This window comes from Lampris incognitus, chromosome 13, assembly GCF_029633865.1.
Source record: "Lampris incognitus isolate fLamInc1 chromosome 13, fLamInc1.hap2, whole genome shotgun sequence".
Lineage (NCBI taxonomy): Eukaryota > Metazoa > Chordata > Actinopteri > Lampriformes > Lampridae > Lampris > Lampris incognitus.
Genome location: NC_079223.1, coordinates 36,586,221 through 36,601,328, shown reverse-complemented (window position 1 = coordinate 36,601,328; position 15,108 = coordinate 36,586,221). Strand labels below are relative to the sequence as shown.

Below are 15,108 nucleotides of genomic sequence, written 5' to 3'. Positions count from 1 at the left end.
TTCCAGGCTGCCTCTCCGCCTCTCTGCTTGCGTGTCTCTCTGCCTGCCTGTCTGTCTGTCTGTCTCTCTGCCTGACCGTCTGCCTCTCCGCCTTTCTGTCTCTCTGCTTGTCTTGTCTGTCTCTCTGCCTTCCTGTCTGTCTGTCTCTCTGCCTGTCTATCTCCCTGTCGCTCTGTCTGTCTGTCTGTCTCTCCATCTGTGTCTACCTGTCTGTCTCTCTGCCTGTCTGTCTCCCTGTCGCTCTGTCTCTCTGTCTGTCTGTCTGTCTGTCTGTCTGTCTCTCCATCTGTGTCTGTCTGTCTGTCTCTCTGCCTGTCTGTCCGTCTGTCTATGTGTACCTGCTTTCTGTTTGCCCTGATTTTTAAGGGATGAAATGTCCCTGATCCTCCATCACTCTTCTCTCTCCCTCTTCTTACCTCTTTTCCTCACTGTCTCTGTCTTTCCCACCTGCCACCCAGCCCATTACCAAAGTGTGATGATTTGATACAACTTGAATGCGCAGAGCTTAAACAACTTTTAATGTCATCTTGTAATTCTTACTTATCAAATTAAATCTCTCTCTCTCTCCCACATTCTGTGCTAATTCTCCTTACTTTTTCTTCCCCCTCTTTCTCCCCCCTCATCTTGGTATGCACACTGGAGAGTCAGGGATCAAGTGGAGCCTCCATACAACCTTTCAGCTTTTTGCTTCCTCCTTCACTTCGTCCTTCCCTTTGTTATTTGGCCTTGAGCTTTTTTTTATGAAAAAACGTCCCAAATAGCTCAGTAGGAGCACAGAGGGACCCAACCCATCCAGTCCAGGGGAGTAGAGACAATACACACACACACACACACACACACACACACACACACACACACACACACACACACACACACACACATACACACACACAGGTTCCAAAAACACAAACCACCTGTCCGACCGGTATTTCAGATTGGCAAGAAAAGATGTTGTAATCAGGAAAATGGAGGGGTAGGACGAATGGAGAGGGAGGGGGGAGAGACAGAGAGGAAGGTGTGGAAGAGGAGAAGGACATGGGGGCCCTTTAAAAGCAGATTAAGACAGGTTACGCGTCTCATTTTGGACAAAGCCTCTCCACGCACACACTGTCCGCTACAGAAAAAGTGACACACACAGGTCACGCTGTCTGGGAATATGGCCTCCACCACCAACGATGTTTTACCCTCGGGGGGTCAAATCTTCGCCACCATTCCTGATCTCTTCTTCCTCCCTGAGTTTGTGAGTGTCCATTTTATTGTCATTTTGGCTGGCCAAGCTCTGGCGTCTCTTTTCTCATCCCCTTGTTCCATCCTACAATTCATTCTGTTGCTTATCTTTCATTCAGACAGATTTTAAAGGGTTTCTCTCTTCTCTTGGGGTTGTGATCTTTTAACAACCATTTTGGGCTTTTTCATCTGTTGTTCATTCAAACTGGTAACAGCAAGTTAGAAATAAAATCTCTTCGTCATTATCTGTTCATTCGTTCCTCTTTTTCTTGTCCGATACACCATTCCTCCTCTATCGATCCGCCCTCCGTTCATGGTGAGGTGCTTTAAGGCTGAGCTCTGCTCCTCCTCATACGTCTCCCGCTCTCCCTCTGCTGATTGTCGCTGCGTTGGTTTACATCTATATATGAATCTGCCTTTCAGTGCGGCGTCAGTCAGCAGAGACTGAATGCTTAAAAAGCTTCTCAAAACCCATCTAACGGGGCTGTAAATCACACTTTTCTGCACCTAACTGTACATGTGTGCTGTTTATTTTTCTGCATCTTGCGCAGCACTTCTTGCACTCTTCGTTTTAAAAGCTGCCGTATAAATAAACTCTTATTTGCTTACCAGTGTGTGCTCAACAGAACCGGTGGCGTGCGGTCCGACTGATTTGCCATTAAGCCAAGTCATGGTCTGGTCTCCCTGTCATGAGGCGGTGGCACGCTGAGTTTGTCATGATAAATGGAAGCAGATGTGAGCCGGGGTCATCTGAGGACTTTCGGTCTAAAATGAAATGTCCTCCACTTTGAAAAAATAAACCTAGCATTTTTCTGGCAAAATCGACTGTTGGACTACTAATCACCTTGCCCAAGTCACGTCGCCCCATTGAACAGCTTCATACCTCATTTCAGAACAACCCCTCAGTTGCTTGTCACTACAGGCATCTGAGCGTTTGCTTTTGTGTTTCACTTTCTAAATCTCCTTTTTGATGATTCTAAGGTGGGTGTGGGAAAGATGTGAGGCAACAGGTTATTGCATTGTAGTTGCTTCATATCCCTTATTAAACAAAACACAGCCAAAAATTATTGTACATGAAGCAATTATCCTCTTTTCAGGGCAACCGTACAGACTGTGAGTTGTCATCCCCTTACACATACAGCGGTGCTTGAAAGTTTGTGAACCCTTTACGATTTTCTATATTTCTGCATAAATATGGCCTAAAACATCATCAGATTTTCACACAAGTCTTAAAAGTAGAGTTAAATAAATAAGACAAACATATTATACTTGATCATTTATTTATTGAGGAAAATGATAAAATATTACATATCTGTGAGTGGCAAAAGTATGTGAACCTCTAGGATTAGCAGTTAATTTGAAGGTGAAATGAGAATCAGGTGTTTTCAATCAATGGGATGACAATTGGGTGTGAGTGGGTGCCCTGTTTTATTTAAAGAACAGGGGTCTATCAAAGTCTGATCTTCACAACACGTGGTTGTGGAAGTGTATCATGGCAAGAACAAAGGAGATTTCTGAGGACCTCAGAAAAAGCATTGTTGATGCTCATCAGGCTGAGAAAGGTTACAAAACCATCTCTGAAGAGTTTGGACTCCACCAATCCACAGTCAGACAGATTGTGTACAAATGGAGGAAATTCAAGACCATTGTTACCCTCCCCGGGAGTGGTCTACCATCAAAGATCACTCCAAGAGCAAGGCATGTAATAGTCGGCCAGGTCACAGAGGAACCCAGGGTAACTTTTAAGCAACTAAAGGCCTCTCTCACATTTGCTAATGTTAATGTTCATGAGTCCACCATCAGGAGAACACTGAACAACAATGATGTGCATGGCAGGGTTGCAAGGAGAAAGCCACTGCTCTCCAAAAAGAACGTGGCTGCCCGTCTGCAGTTTGCTAAAGATCACATAGACAAGCCAGAATGCTATTGGAAAAATGCTTTGTGGATGGATGAGACCAAAATCGAACTTTCTGGTTTAAATGAGAAGCGTTATTTTTGGAGAAAGGAAAACACTGCATTCCAGCATAAGAACTTTATCCCATCTGTGAAACACAGTGGTGGTAGTATCATGGTTTGGGCCTGTTTTGCTGCATCTGGGCCAGGACGGCTTGCCATCACACCAGATACTGAAAGCAAAGGTTCACATACTTTTGCCACTCACAGATATGTAATATTGGATCATTTTTCTCAATAAATAAATTACCAAGTATAATATGTTTGTCTCATTTGTTTAATTTGGTTCTCTTTATCTGCTTTTAGGACTTGTGTGAAAATCTGATTATGTTTTAGGTCATATTTATGCAGAAATATAGAAAATTCTAAAGGGTTCACAAACTTTCAAGCACCACTGTATATATAACTTTTGCATTTTTTTCCGGAAACCATCAATGGTGTAGATAAAAGTGCTCAACAAATAAATGAGGAGCGGAATATTAAGATAAATGTAAGAAAAAAGCTTTAATGCATTTCAGTACAAGTTTGTTTCGTGCGTCACACACTCATCAACTGCCAATGTGAAATAAACACACGAGAGAGAGAGAGAGAGAGAGAGAGAGAGAGAGAGAGAGAGAGAGAGAGAGAGAGAGAGAGAGAGAGAGAGAGAGAGAGAGAGAGAGAGAGAGAGAGAGAGAGAGAGAGAGAGAGAGAGAGAGAGAGAGAGAGAGAGAGAGAGAGAGAGAGAGAGAGAGAGAGTTAGTTGTCGGCAGCCATACCAACATGTACCCTGGTTCTGCCAAATGATGGAAGCTAAGCAGGTCTTGGCTTGGCTACTACTTGGATGGGAGACCCCCTGGGAAAACGGAGTTGCTGCCGGAAGTAGTGTTGGTGGGCCAGTAGGGGACAGTCTTCTCTCTGGCCCTAACAAAAGCAACAAATATGACGCCCCAGTGCAGTGATGGGGACACTGTGCTGTAGGAGATGTTGTCCTTCGGATGAGAAGTTAAACTAAAGTCCTGATTCGCTGTGGTCATTGATCCCATGGCACTTACCACAAAGAGTAGGGGGTTCCCCGGTGTCCTGGTAAAATTCCCAAATCTGGCTCTCTCCATCTGGCCACCTAATCATCCCCCCATGTAACTGGCTCTATGATTCCTCCCTCCCTCTCCATCTCAAGCTGATGTGTGGTGAGCATTCTGGTGCAAAATGGCTGCCATGCGTCACTCAGGTGGGTGCTACACATTGGTGGTGGTTGAAGTGAGTTACTCCCTTCAATGTGAAAAATATATTTAAAAAAAACCACACGGCCGGGCGTCTGGGTAGTGTAGCAGTCTATACCGTTGCCTACTAACACGAGGATCTCCAGTTTGAATCCTCGTGTTACCTCCAGCTTGGTCGGGCGTCCCTACAGACACAATTGGCCGTGTCTGCGGGTGGGAAGCCAGATATTGGTATGTGTGCTGGTCGCTGCACTAGCGCCTCCTGTGGTCGGTCAGGGTGCCTATTCGGGGAGGAGGGGGAACATGGGGAAATAGCGTGATTCTCCCACGCGCTATGTCCCCCCTGGCAAAACTCCTCACTGTCAGGTGAAAAGAAGCGGCTGGCGACTCCACATATAACGGAGGAGGCATGTGGTAGTCTCCAGCCCTCCCCGAATTGGCAGAGGGAGTGGAGAAGAACCCGGTCCGGCACGGAAGAGTGGGGTAATTGGACTGGTGCAATTAGGGTGAAAAGTGGGTGAAGAAGTGTTGAAGTTGGAAGCAGACCTAATACAGAGAAATAGTTTGTTCCACCGTCTCGGGGCAGCAATTTCCCTTCAGCTTTAGCTGAGACGTGGAAAAGACAAACGGTATTTGGCTGCAGGACCTGAGTGACCCAGAGGTGGGATGGGGGCAGTGGATGCTGCAAATGTAGGAAGGAGGCCAGTTTACATGATGTTTCTGTTGTCTTAGAAATATAGCTCACCGACATTGATTGACTTCTTTCTACGGGTGAAAAACATCTCAGTGCTGATCTGTAGCCACAGGGCAGTGTTTTACATAATGTTTAGAAACTATGGCGAGGGACAATGTGCTCCGTAAATATGGAAAATCACTTGCAATATTTTTCTCTGTGTAGGCAGATCAAATCTGCTGTGAGACACAGGGGGAAAGATATGTTTGACTTAGCTGTGCGCTCCAGATCCAAACCGTCTTGGAGGCTGGTCAGACCTGGTATTAACATGTGTCTTGGGTGAGCCATGATCCAATCACAAGTGGACAGTTCTACGTAAGTTCACACCTGGCATTAGACTGCGTCTACACAGGGAATTCTCTTGGGAAACTTTGATCCGTTTCTTTATCACGGCAAAGGTCAAGAGTAAACATTTTAACATAAATCTACCCCGCTGGAAAGAGTGTGGAGAATTAGATGCAGATCACTCACATATGTTTTCTTGGAATGCCACAAAATATTGATGTTTTGGAACATGGTATACAAAACGTTGCAAGCAATACTAGGATATGATATCACCATGAGCTACAAGGTACTCTATGTGTCATTCTACTGAAGAAGATCTGGTCAAAATACTGTCGACAGCTTGTAAAAAAGCTATCACAAGGGAATGGGGTAAAACGGACCCCCACCCACCCACCCACCCAGGAACAATGGACAGAGATCATAGAGGAAATCTACATAATGGAAAAACTGACACAATGTTTGGGATTGCAAGAAACACAGCTGGAAGAAAAGTGGGAGAAATTGACATTATTCAGGACCCAAAACAGCAACAAAGACTACGGAAAGGACAACTGATTTAGTTGATAAAACTGTGAGAATAGATGGGCCACTAAAAATTTAACTCCCAAAGAGAACTTTTGGTATGTTTTTTGTTTTTTTTGGACCCCCCCCTTTTTTTTTCTCCCCAATTGTACTTGGCCAATTACCCCACTCTTCCGAGCCATCCCGGTCGCTGCTCCACCTCCTCTGCCGATCCGGGTAGGGCTGCAGACTACCACATGCCTCCTCCGATATATGTGGGGTCACCAGCCGCTTCTTTTCACCTGACAGTGAGGCATTTCCCCAGGGGGACATAGTGCGTGGGAGGATCACGCTATTCCCCCGCTATTAAACCTGTTATTAGTATTAGAATTATTATCTACACTATAAAATCTGGACTGAAACAAGTTGTTGAGATTAACTTAACTACCAAGATGAGAGGCTAGTTCAAATGACTTAGATAGGATCAGTTTGGCTGTTTTGGTTGGTTATGGATGAAATTAACTGAATAGTTTCTTTGGTAGGCATATGTAGATGTTAATGTTTTCCAATCTGATACAGGATTAGCGTGATAAGGCTGAAGAAATATTTGCCAATATACCACATGTGATTGTTTAACACGATATATCAGGAATAGATGGCTGCTTCGGATGTTTGTTCAGTTTCATATCTGGCATACCCAGGCTTGATGCTGAGGTAATTTCAACACTATCACATATTTGACCTGTGTTGCTTTCACCCATTAACAGTTCCAGTTGAAACTAAAGGCAATGGCTTACGATCAGTTTCTTTCTGTCCTTTTTTTTGCTATTTCTTTGAATTTCATCCATTTTGCAAATGTTAAATTCTTTCCACATGCACCCGCCAACAATATAATACTGGCCAACAATGCCCAGTATAGAATATCATCTGTTTCAACACTTCACATTTAGGAGCAGGGACATGAATATTGGCAAACAAATGTCATCGCTACCTGCAACACACCCAGGAAATAGACTGGAGGAAATGTAATGGAGCTAAGAGGAAAACCTTTGTACCTGAACCATTGTTTTAAAGCAAAGAGACCCGTTATTATACTGTAAATCTTGATGGTAAGAAATTATACCAGTTCTGGCACTTTTTGAATGGACAGTTGTTAAATGAACACCTTGGTAGTGAAATGATGAGATACCTGCAGACTGCACCTTATCATAAAATGTTACATCACTAAATACTGAATCCTCGGCTAATGACCATTTCCACCCCAATGACTATATATAATGAATAAAAATAATCTATTTTTACGTAGATATAAAAGAAGCAAGGAAGCTCGTCAAATGCTAAGATCTGTCAGGAGTCCACCCTTAATCATCTATCAAATTTGGTTTCATATTGAAACCAAACCAACTAGCAATGCACCCAATGTACCTGGGTGCATTGCTAGTTTAAAAAGCTGGAGCCTCCACCAAAGAGCTCACTATACAGAAGCATGGCCTTGTTTCAAGCCCCTAACGTCAACATGACCTCTGACCTCTGAGGCACTAAGTGAAATTATAATTTCAGGGATCCGTAAAGTAGGAACTGTACCTAAATAACTATGTTAGTCGCTGTGTTGCTATATAAGGGTCGGTACTGTGACCATAACACCTCATATGTGGTAGAGGAAACTCAGTTTAGGGTGATGTTATTTCTAAGTGACAGAGTGAGCAACATATCAACTCAGATTTCTTGTATGTAAAACACTTGATTAAAAAATAAAAACAGGTATTGATTCTAATTCAGATCCCGATGAGACAACCTAAATGAAACAGACCTGGGACCCATTTTGGGTTCAGATTCATGGATTTAATACCCATCTCTTCATGCTAAATCAGAGTTCCCGTGCATCCAAGAAAAGTCATTGAAAACACCTGGAAAATTATCAAATTGATCAAATGTCCTGGAAATATTATTGAGGTCATATGGAGGTCAATTTGTAAAGTACGGTTATAAAATCTTATTTTTCATGCTGGGATGACATATTTTAGCGTTACTTTTAGCTGCATTACACAAAGGTGCTTAAAGTTGGGTCTGTATGTTCAGTGACCAACTAGAAGTCACACGGTCCATTTAAAGGTTATTAAAATATCGTCTGATAGTCAAGCTGCAGTAGGTCACATAAACATTCCAATGCAAATCCTTCCGCCTCTCTCTCTGCTGCCTCGTATCACTCCGCTAAGCCCCTCCCACCAAATGACCTCCGCGTTGCTCTTCAACCCCTTACACTCCGTACAACCAGGCAATGTCAAAGCGAGACTTGTGAGCGTGTATTGTAGTTTATAATGTCGCGGTTTTTCTATAGCCCGGATAACTATGGATGGAGGCGGGGACTTTTAGGTGCGACAAACCGGGCTTCACCACCGTTAGCTGGATAGCTGCGCCAATGCTAGGGCTAGCCTGCTAGTTAGCTAGTTAGCCGTGTGCTAATGGGTTAGCAAGCTCACCTTGGGACCAGGGCTGGTGATGGAACAGGGCGGCTGGGCTCTAGGCGGGGCGGGAGATGGATGGCTGCTCTCCGGGGTGCGTGTCTCTCTCTCTCTCTGTACTCTGGCTCCGGTGTGACCGGGTGAATGTCTCTCTCAGTCTCTCTGGGGAAGCTCTCGGGGGTAGTCAGCTAACTACAGGTACCGAGGCAGTCTGCTGCTAACACTACCACTGCTAGCCACCGTATCTACTGTCTAGCCCAGGATACACTAGGTTTCCCTGCTCTATCCCACGCTAAGGTGACAGTCTACGATATGGTTACTAAACAGTTCTGGCCTTTGTCTCTCCCGCGGTGTCTAATATAGTTGCGTCTGTGACAGCGCGAGCTAACCTGTGATTGGTCCTCTAGCTGCACGAGCCCAGTGCAACATTCCAAGTACATCCCCAGGCATTTCCCACTACACTGCCCCCCTCCAGCACTGTTGAGTCCCTTCAACATAAATGAACAACAGACTACAAAGATCAGTCTGATTAATCTAACACGATAAACAGGACAGAACACCCGCGAAATGAACTAGGCCCGGAACAAAGGGCGTCAAACAAATGTGGGTGGTCGCTATCCATACTGGACTCTTGTGACTAGCCTAGTAACCCCCAAGTCAACTAGTCACGTCCGTCAAAGTTAGTCTAGGAGCCAGGCGGGCCTCCGGACTGGCCGGCCCCGTCTGGTGGTGTACGGGAGATGGGACTCAGCGGCGTCGGCTTCGTCTCCTTCTGGGTCAGGGTCGTTGGACTGCCCGCCCGGAGCACAGGCTGCTGTCCCACAACGTTGGGTGATTGTCGACTCGCCTGAAGAGTAGCTGGCAGCAGTGTGTTGGAGCGGCTGGAACCGAGCCGGGGAGCCTGGTGTGCTGGGTCCTCCATCGTCGTTTGCGTGGAACAGGTCCTCCAGCCGGAGATCAAGGTCTTCATCGATCTCCTCCTGCTCTGTCACTCCTTCGTACTCCTCTGTTCTCTGCGCCCCCAGCTCCTCCATGTCAGCAGCGGGAGGACCTCCTTCAGGTGTTTCCTGCGGCCCTATGGCTGGTGCTGGAGCAGACAGCAGAGCATGGCACCTGTCATCTGTGCCCCAGATCTTCACCAGGCAGTCATCTGAGCCCGTGAAAATGCGTCGCCCGGTGCGGTCGAAGGTGACACAGTAGACAGAGGAGAGATGTCCCAGAATCCTCTTGTGCATCTTCATGTGCTGGTAGACAGCTGTAGGCAGTAGCTGGCGTAGACGGTAGGAGCCATTGAGCCGACGCCCATTGCTCGTCTCCACGATATTGGGTGGACTCCCATAGATAATAGGAGGCTCTGGGGGTCGTCCACAGTGCAGAGCAGCCAGCGCTGAGCCCTTCCACACAACATGCTTGCAGCTCTTGTTGGTACGCAGGAGGTTCTGCCTGCCGGCTCCCAGGATGCTGTGGAGACCAGGCACGCTGGCAGGAACCTCTTTCTGCAGCAGTGGACATACTCTAGAACACACTTGGAGTAGGTGGTCTGGGCTGATGTGCCTGTGCAACTTCACCTTGTTAATGTTGTCGATGCCACTGGCCAGGGTCTTGAGCTCGGGGGTGCTCATGCTGTCTCCTACCGGCGGAGGACTTGGCGAGCTATCGCGACGCCGCTCGCCTTCCCATGCTACTCGCCGGATTCTCCCTTTTCCTTCAACCTCTCGCCCCAGCGTCGCTTTAAAGTCATACTCGCGTGCCTCAACCTTCCTGATTGCTTCAGCTAGTGTTTTGGGTTCTGCCCCCAGGACTTCATACGCGATGTTTTGGTTCTTCAGCCCGCGCAGAAAGGCTTCTGCAGCGTAGGCCTCCTGCAGTGTAACACCAACCTGCGGGTATGCCAGTGTGACAAGTCTCCTCACTTCCTCGCCAAACTCATAGAGGGTCATCTCTCTGGCCTGCTTAACCTCACTGAGTTTACGGTGCGCAGTTCCCTCAGGCAGCTCTTTACCGTAGCGGCGGCGTAACTGGGTGATGAGCGCGTGGTAGTCATCTTTTATCGGAGCCGGCTGCGCGATGACAAAAGACATGGCGTTGTCCCTCAGTCGGAGATACAAGGCGTCCAAACAGGTCTCGTCGGTCCAGCCCCTCTTTCTCGCCATCCGTTCGAATGGTCCAACGAAACTATCCCAGTCGCCCTTACCATCGAAAGTGGCGAGGAGCTTGATGTCATTTTCGTGTCCTCGGTCGGGACCTTGTGAGCTTCGGTTGCCGCTCCGACTTTGAAGGTCTCCTGTCTGGCTCTGTTGACCTCTAGAGGAACCTGCCTGCCCTCCAACGCTGTCATCCAGCAGGTTTCGGCCGCCGTTGCTGTCCAGGGACATTTGGCCACCCTGCATCCCGTCGGGGGGTGGTACTGCAGTCGCTCCATTTTTTCCACCATGACCGATCGGAGTGCTGGTAAGTGGTGCGGGCTCACTGGGTCCATTTCCTGTATAGCGCAGGGCTGCTGGGGCCGCTTTGCTGCTCGGCCTGGCTGGCGTCTCCTCGTTGCGCCGGTCGCTCAAGTTAGCCACTGCGGCCATAGCTGCTGGCAACAGGTGATCAGCGCCGTCTCGCTGTCTGGCCCCTGGGTTCTCCCGGGCCGGGGTGAACTGCGAGAGTAGGCTCATGTCTTGCACCGTTCTGCTAGTTCGTTCTCCGAGCACAGCCCCTGCCGGCTACTAGGAGAAACCCCTTGCTTCACTACTTGAGCGATGGGCGACAAACCGGGAGGCTCACCTTGGATATCTGAACGATGACGGGCCCAATCGGTGCGCTGAATGGGAGGTGTGGGGGGACGAGATCGCTTAGCCACCGCTTCCGCTAGTCCATCGATACGCGCTGTGAGGGCCTCCATCTGCATCTCTATCTGGCGTTGCATCTTAACCTGGGTCTGGCGTTCCATGTTTTCCATCTGGCGTTGCATCTGAACCTGGGTCTGGTTCATGGTTTCCATCTGCGCCAGGAGGAGCTTCATCCAGGCGTGCTCTCCGGGGTCTTCTGTCCCCACACCAGCACCATCCAGACTCAACTCAGACTGTTCTTTTACATTTTCTTTGTCCTGTGACATTTTTATTTTTCCACTGATTTACGTGACTACTGAAGAAATTACAGTGCTTCACAAAATGGCTTCTTGCTAGCTGGGTTAGCTCACAGTGTGCAGGCTGAATTATGCCGCCATGTGACCGGGGCAGGATCCTCCGGTGTTGAGATTATGGCGAATCCCAACCTTTTATCCCACTTCTGACACCACTTGTCGCGGTTTTTCTATAGCCCGGATAACTATGGATGGAGGCGGGGACTTTTAGGTGCGACAAACCGGGCTTCACCACCGTTAGCTGGATAGCTGCGCCAATGCTAGGGCTAGCCTGCTAGTTAGCTAGTTAGCCGTGTGCTAATGGGTTAGCAAGCTCACCTTGGGACCAGGGCTGGTGATGGAACAGGGCGGCTGGGCTCTAGGCGGGGCGGGAGATGGATGGCTGCTCTCCGGGGTGCGTGTCTCTCTCTCTCTCTGTACTCTGGCTCCGGTGTGACCGGGTGAATGTCTCTCTCAGTCTCTCTGGGGAAGCTCTCGGGGGAAGTCAGCTAGCTACAGGTACCGAGGCAGTCTGCTGCTAACACTACCACTGCTAGCCACCGTATCTACTGTCTAGCCCAGGATACGCTAGGTTTCCCTGCTCTATCCCACGCTAAGGTGACAGTCTACGATATGGTTACTAAACAGTTCTGGCCTTTGTCTCTCCCGCGGTGTCTAATATAGTTGCGTCTGTGACAGCGCGAGCTAACCTGTGATTGGTCCTCTAGCTGCACGAGCCCAGTGCAACATTCCAAGTACATCCCCAGGCATTTCCCACTACAATAACCTATCCATGCAAAAAAATGTTGTTTTTTCAGCGAATCTCTTAGTTACACTAATATTGTTCATGTGAAGCAGCCATTTCGAGTTGGTCTTGTTGATTTTTAGGGTAAGGGTTAGAATCAAAAGCGACCGACGGAGCAGGGCGCGTCTGTATTTGTAGAACGCCCTCTCTCGCCGAACTGACCCGTGATTGGTTAATCTTCCGTCACCGGCTAGATTTTCTAAAACCTGAATACAGAGCCAAGAGGACGTGCAGAAGTCTAGTTTTCTCTCAGACCACTTGAATTACAATATGCTGAAAGGTTTATTATGGAACTTTTGCCCAGTGATGCCACAGACACGCAAAAAAATTGCGTACCCCTGCTTTAATACTGGGTAATATAACTTTTAATGAACAGCAGTTGCCGTGTTTAACCAAGCAAAAGTCACATAAAATATCCACGAAACGTCCTGGAAAATTATTTCCTAGGAGCGGGAACCATGTAGAATTTCAGAAATGTTCCCTGTCAGAAGACTAAATAGACACTTTATCTAAGTCGTACTTCAACAGTACTCTATTATGACCTGTGCTGATGAACACTGGTTGTTATTCCCGTTTTGATCTTTTTTTAATGTTAATTTCATTTCTACTGTTGTGCGTCATCAATGAAGTGTATCACTCTTGTCTAACGAGATGTGTCCTGCAGTGTATGTTTTGTGTGTTGTTGCATAAGTGTGTCTAATGTGCTGATGGTTTCTCTGTATTGTTGTTGGACTGGCAGCGAGTTGAATTCTGACCTCGCCGTAGACGTCAGTATGTATAATAACTGTAGCTGCATTGTGTTCCATAGTACTTGGATGGTTTTTGATGTGTGGTGGTGGTACCTGGACATTGAAATGTGTCATTCTTATATAATGAACATTTCAATGGAGCTCTTATCGCGAAACAAATGTGGGAGTTTCATGCTCTATCAAACCACCTGAGGCTCTTTCAACCAGCATGTTTGCAAAAGGAGGAGGTAAGGAATACGTGCATACATGAATAGAGTTAGGAAACAGTGTGTGTGTGTGTGGGTGTGTGTGTGTGTGTTCTCCATGGATACCCAATTCTTATGGTAACCTTTAGAGAAGGGTGTCTGACAGCGATGGCAGAAACAGGACCTCAGTGATCTCAGATGTTTGCTTTTGTGCTGCTGTGTTTGCGAGCGCAAAAGAAGGATTGTGTTGTCTCACTCTATCTATCTATCTATCTATCTATCTATCTATCTATCTATCTATCTATCTATCTATCTATCTATCTATCTATCTATCTATCTATCTATCTATCTATCTATCTATCTATCTTTCTTTCTATCTATCTAGGTGTTTGGTGGTTTGGTGTGGATCCTTGTGGCGACCACACATGTCTCACCAGAAAACCCTTTAGGGTGGGTGATGTTTGTCTCAGTCTTCTGCTTCATCATGACAACACTCTGGCTCTTCGTCTTCCTCTGCGGTTGCAACCAGAGCAGCATCTGGCCCACCCTGGTTAGAGGCATCCAATTGGTCAATGTGTTAACTTAAATAATTGAAGCATTTGATTTCTTGAATAGTTTACTAAATATCATGTTAATGGCTTGATCTCACTTCCTGTCTCTTCCTCCTTTCCTTCCTTATTGTTTCTCTTTCTCTCCCCTCTGTTCTTCTTGCTCTTCGTTTCTCCCCTCTGTCTTGCCCTGTGTAACTGCCCCCAACTATCCCCCGTCACCCCCCCCTTCCTCTCTCTAGGATGTTGGCTACCATTTTTTTGCCGCTGTCTTGTACCTGAGTGCGTCTGTGGTCCTGGCGTATATCACCTATAGCTATGGTCTGGTGGTAAACATCACTTCAGGTTCAGATCTTAACTTTCAAGAACTTCTCAAAACCTTTCGACTGGACATTTCTGCAGTGGTAAGTCTACTTTCACATTAACGCAACCATGCACGTGCACATGAGCCATCGCTTGCATGTTGCACACATGGGCAATAAATCACATGCATGCATGCACGCAAACATATACCCTGAAGACCAACCATAATTACTTATGTCATCCGTTAATGTAGTTATCATTCAACACATAGATTAAAATGGAACATCAGCATGTTCAGGTTTGGTTTTTTTGTTGCCACTATCATCATGCATTCTCTGTCTTTCTGTATCCCTCTCACTTTCTTTTTAGTTTCTTAATTTAAATTTTTTTAATCCTTTATAGACCAGACAATTACTTTTGTCTGTCTTTGAAAGCTGTGATGACCTATAGCTGGGTTTTTTTTCCTGCCAGCACCATGCCATCCCCTCACTCTCTTCCTCGCTCTCTGTTTCACCAGGTGATGTCCTACGTGGCAACTCTTCTATACTTCCTCCATGCCATCTTTTCTGCCATCCGATGGAGAAAGGCTTGAAAATAACAACAGACACATCCACAAACATCCCCTACTAAAAGACTAAAACCATAAGAGGCAAATGGGAACCAATTAGGCTGAGCAAAAGAGAGAGAAAAAAAAACGTCATTTGAGGTTCGGATTCAAAAGGTAACAAAAGAAAAAAAGTTCACATAAGAAAAAGAGAACAAATGCCTATGCATGCCTATGCCCTGAAGAAGGCCCAAGCTGCTACGCGTGGGCATTTTTAGGTCCTTTTTGGATATGTCTAAGTTTCAATAAAGACATTTTTAATTACACGGAGTGCCTTGGTCAGAGAGATTTGTTCTCTTTTTCTCATCTGAAACTACTAACCTTGGACCAAAGAGCACCCAACAAATATATTACTTAACTACAGAGAGGACTGAGCACGCCACTGACTCCAAACATAAAAAGAAAAAAGGTGTAAAAAAGCAAAATACCAGAGGTGTAACTT

General features: G+C 46.5%; 1 protein-coding gene across 1 annotated transcript; it reads left to right on the top strand.

Annotated features, from left to right (window-relative positions):
* Window positions 1–989: 989 nt before the first annotated feature.
* LOC130123198 (myelin and lymphocyte protein-like) lies at window positions 990–14,654 on the top strand. The gene is made up of 4 exons (XM_056292327.1): window positions 990–1,240; window positions 13,597–13,761; window positions 14,002–14,163; window positions 14,580–14,654. The coding sequence occupies exons 1-4, from the start codon at window positions 1,157–1,159 to the stop codon at window positions 14,652–14,654; spliced, it is 486 nt and encodes a 161-aa protein (XP_056148302.1). The 5' UTR covers window positions 990–1,156.
* Window positions 14,655–15,108: the final 454 nt, after the last annotated feature.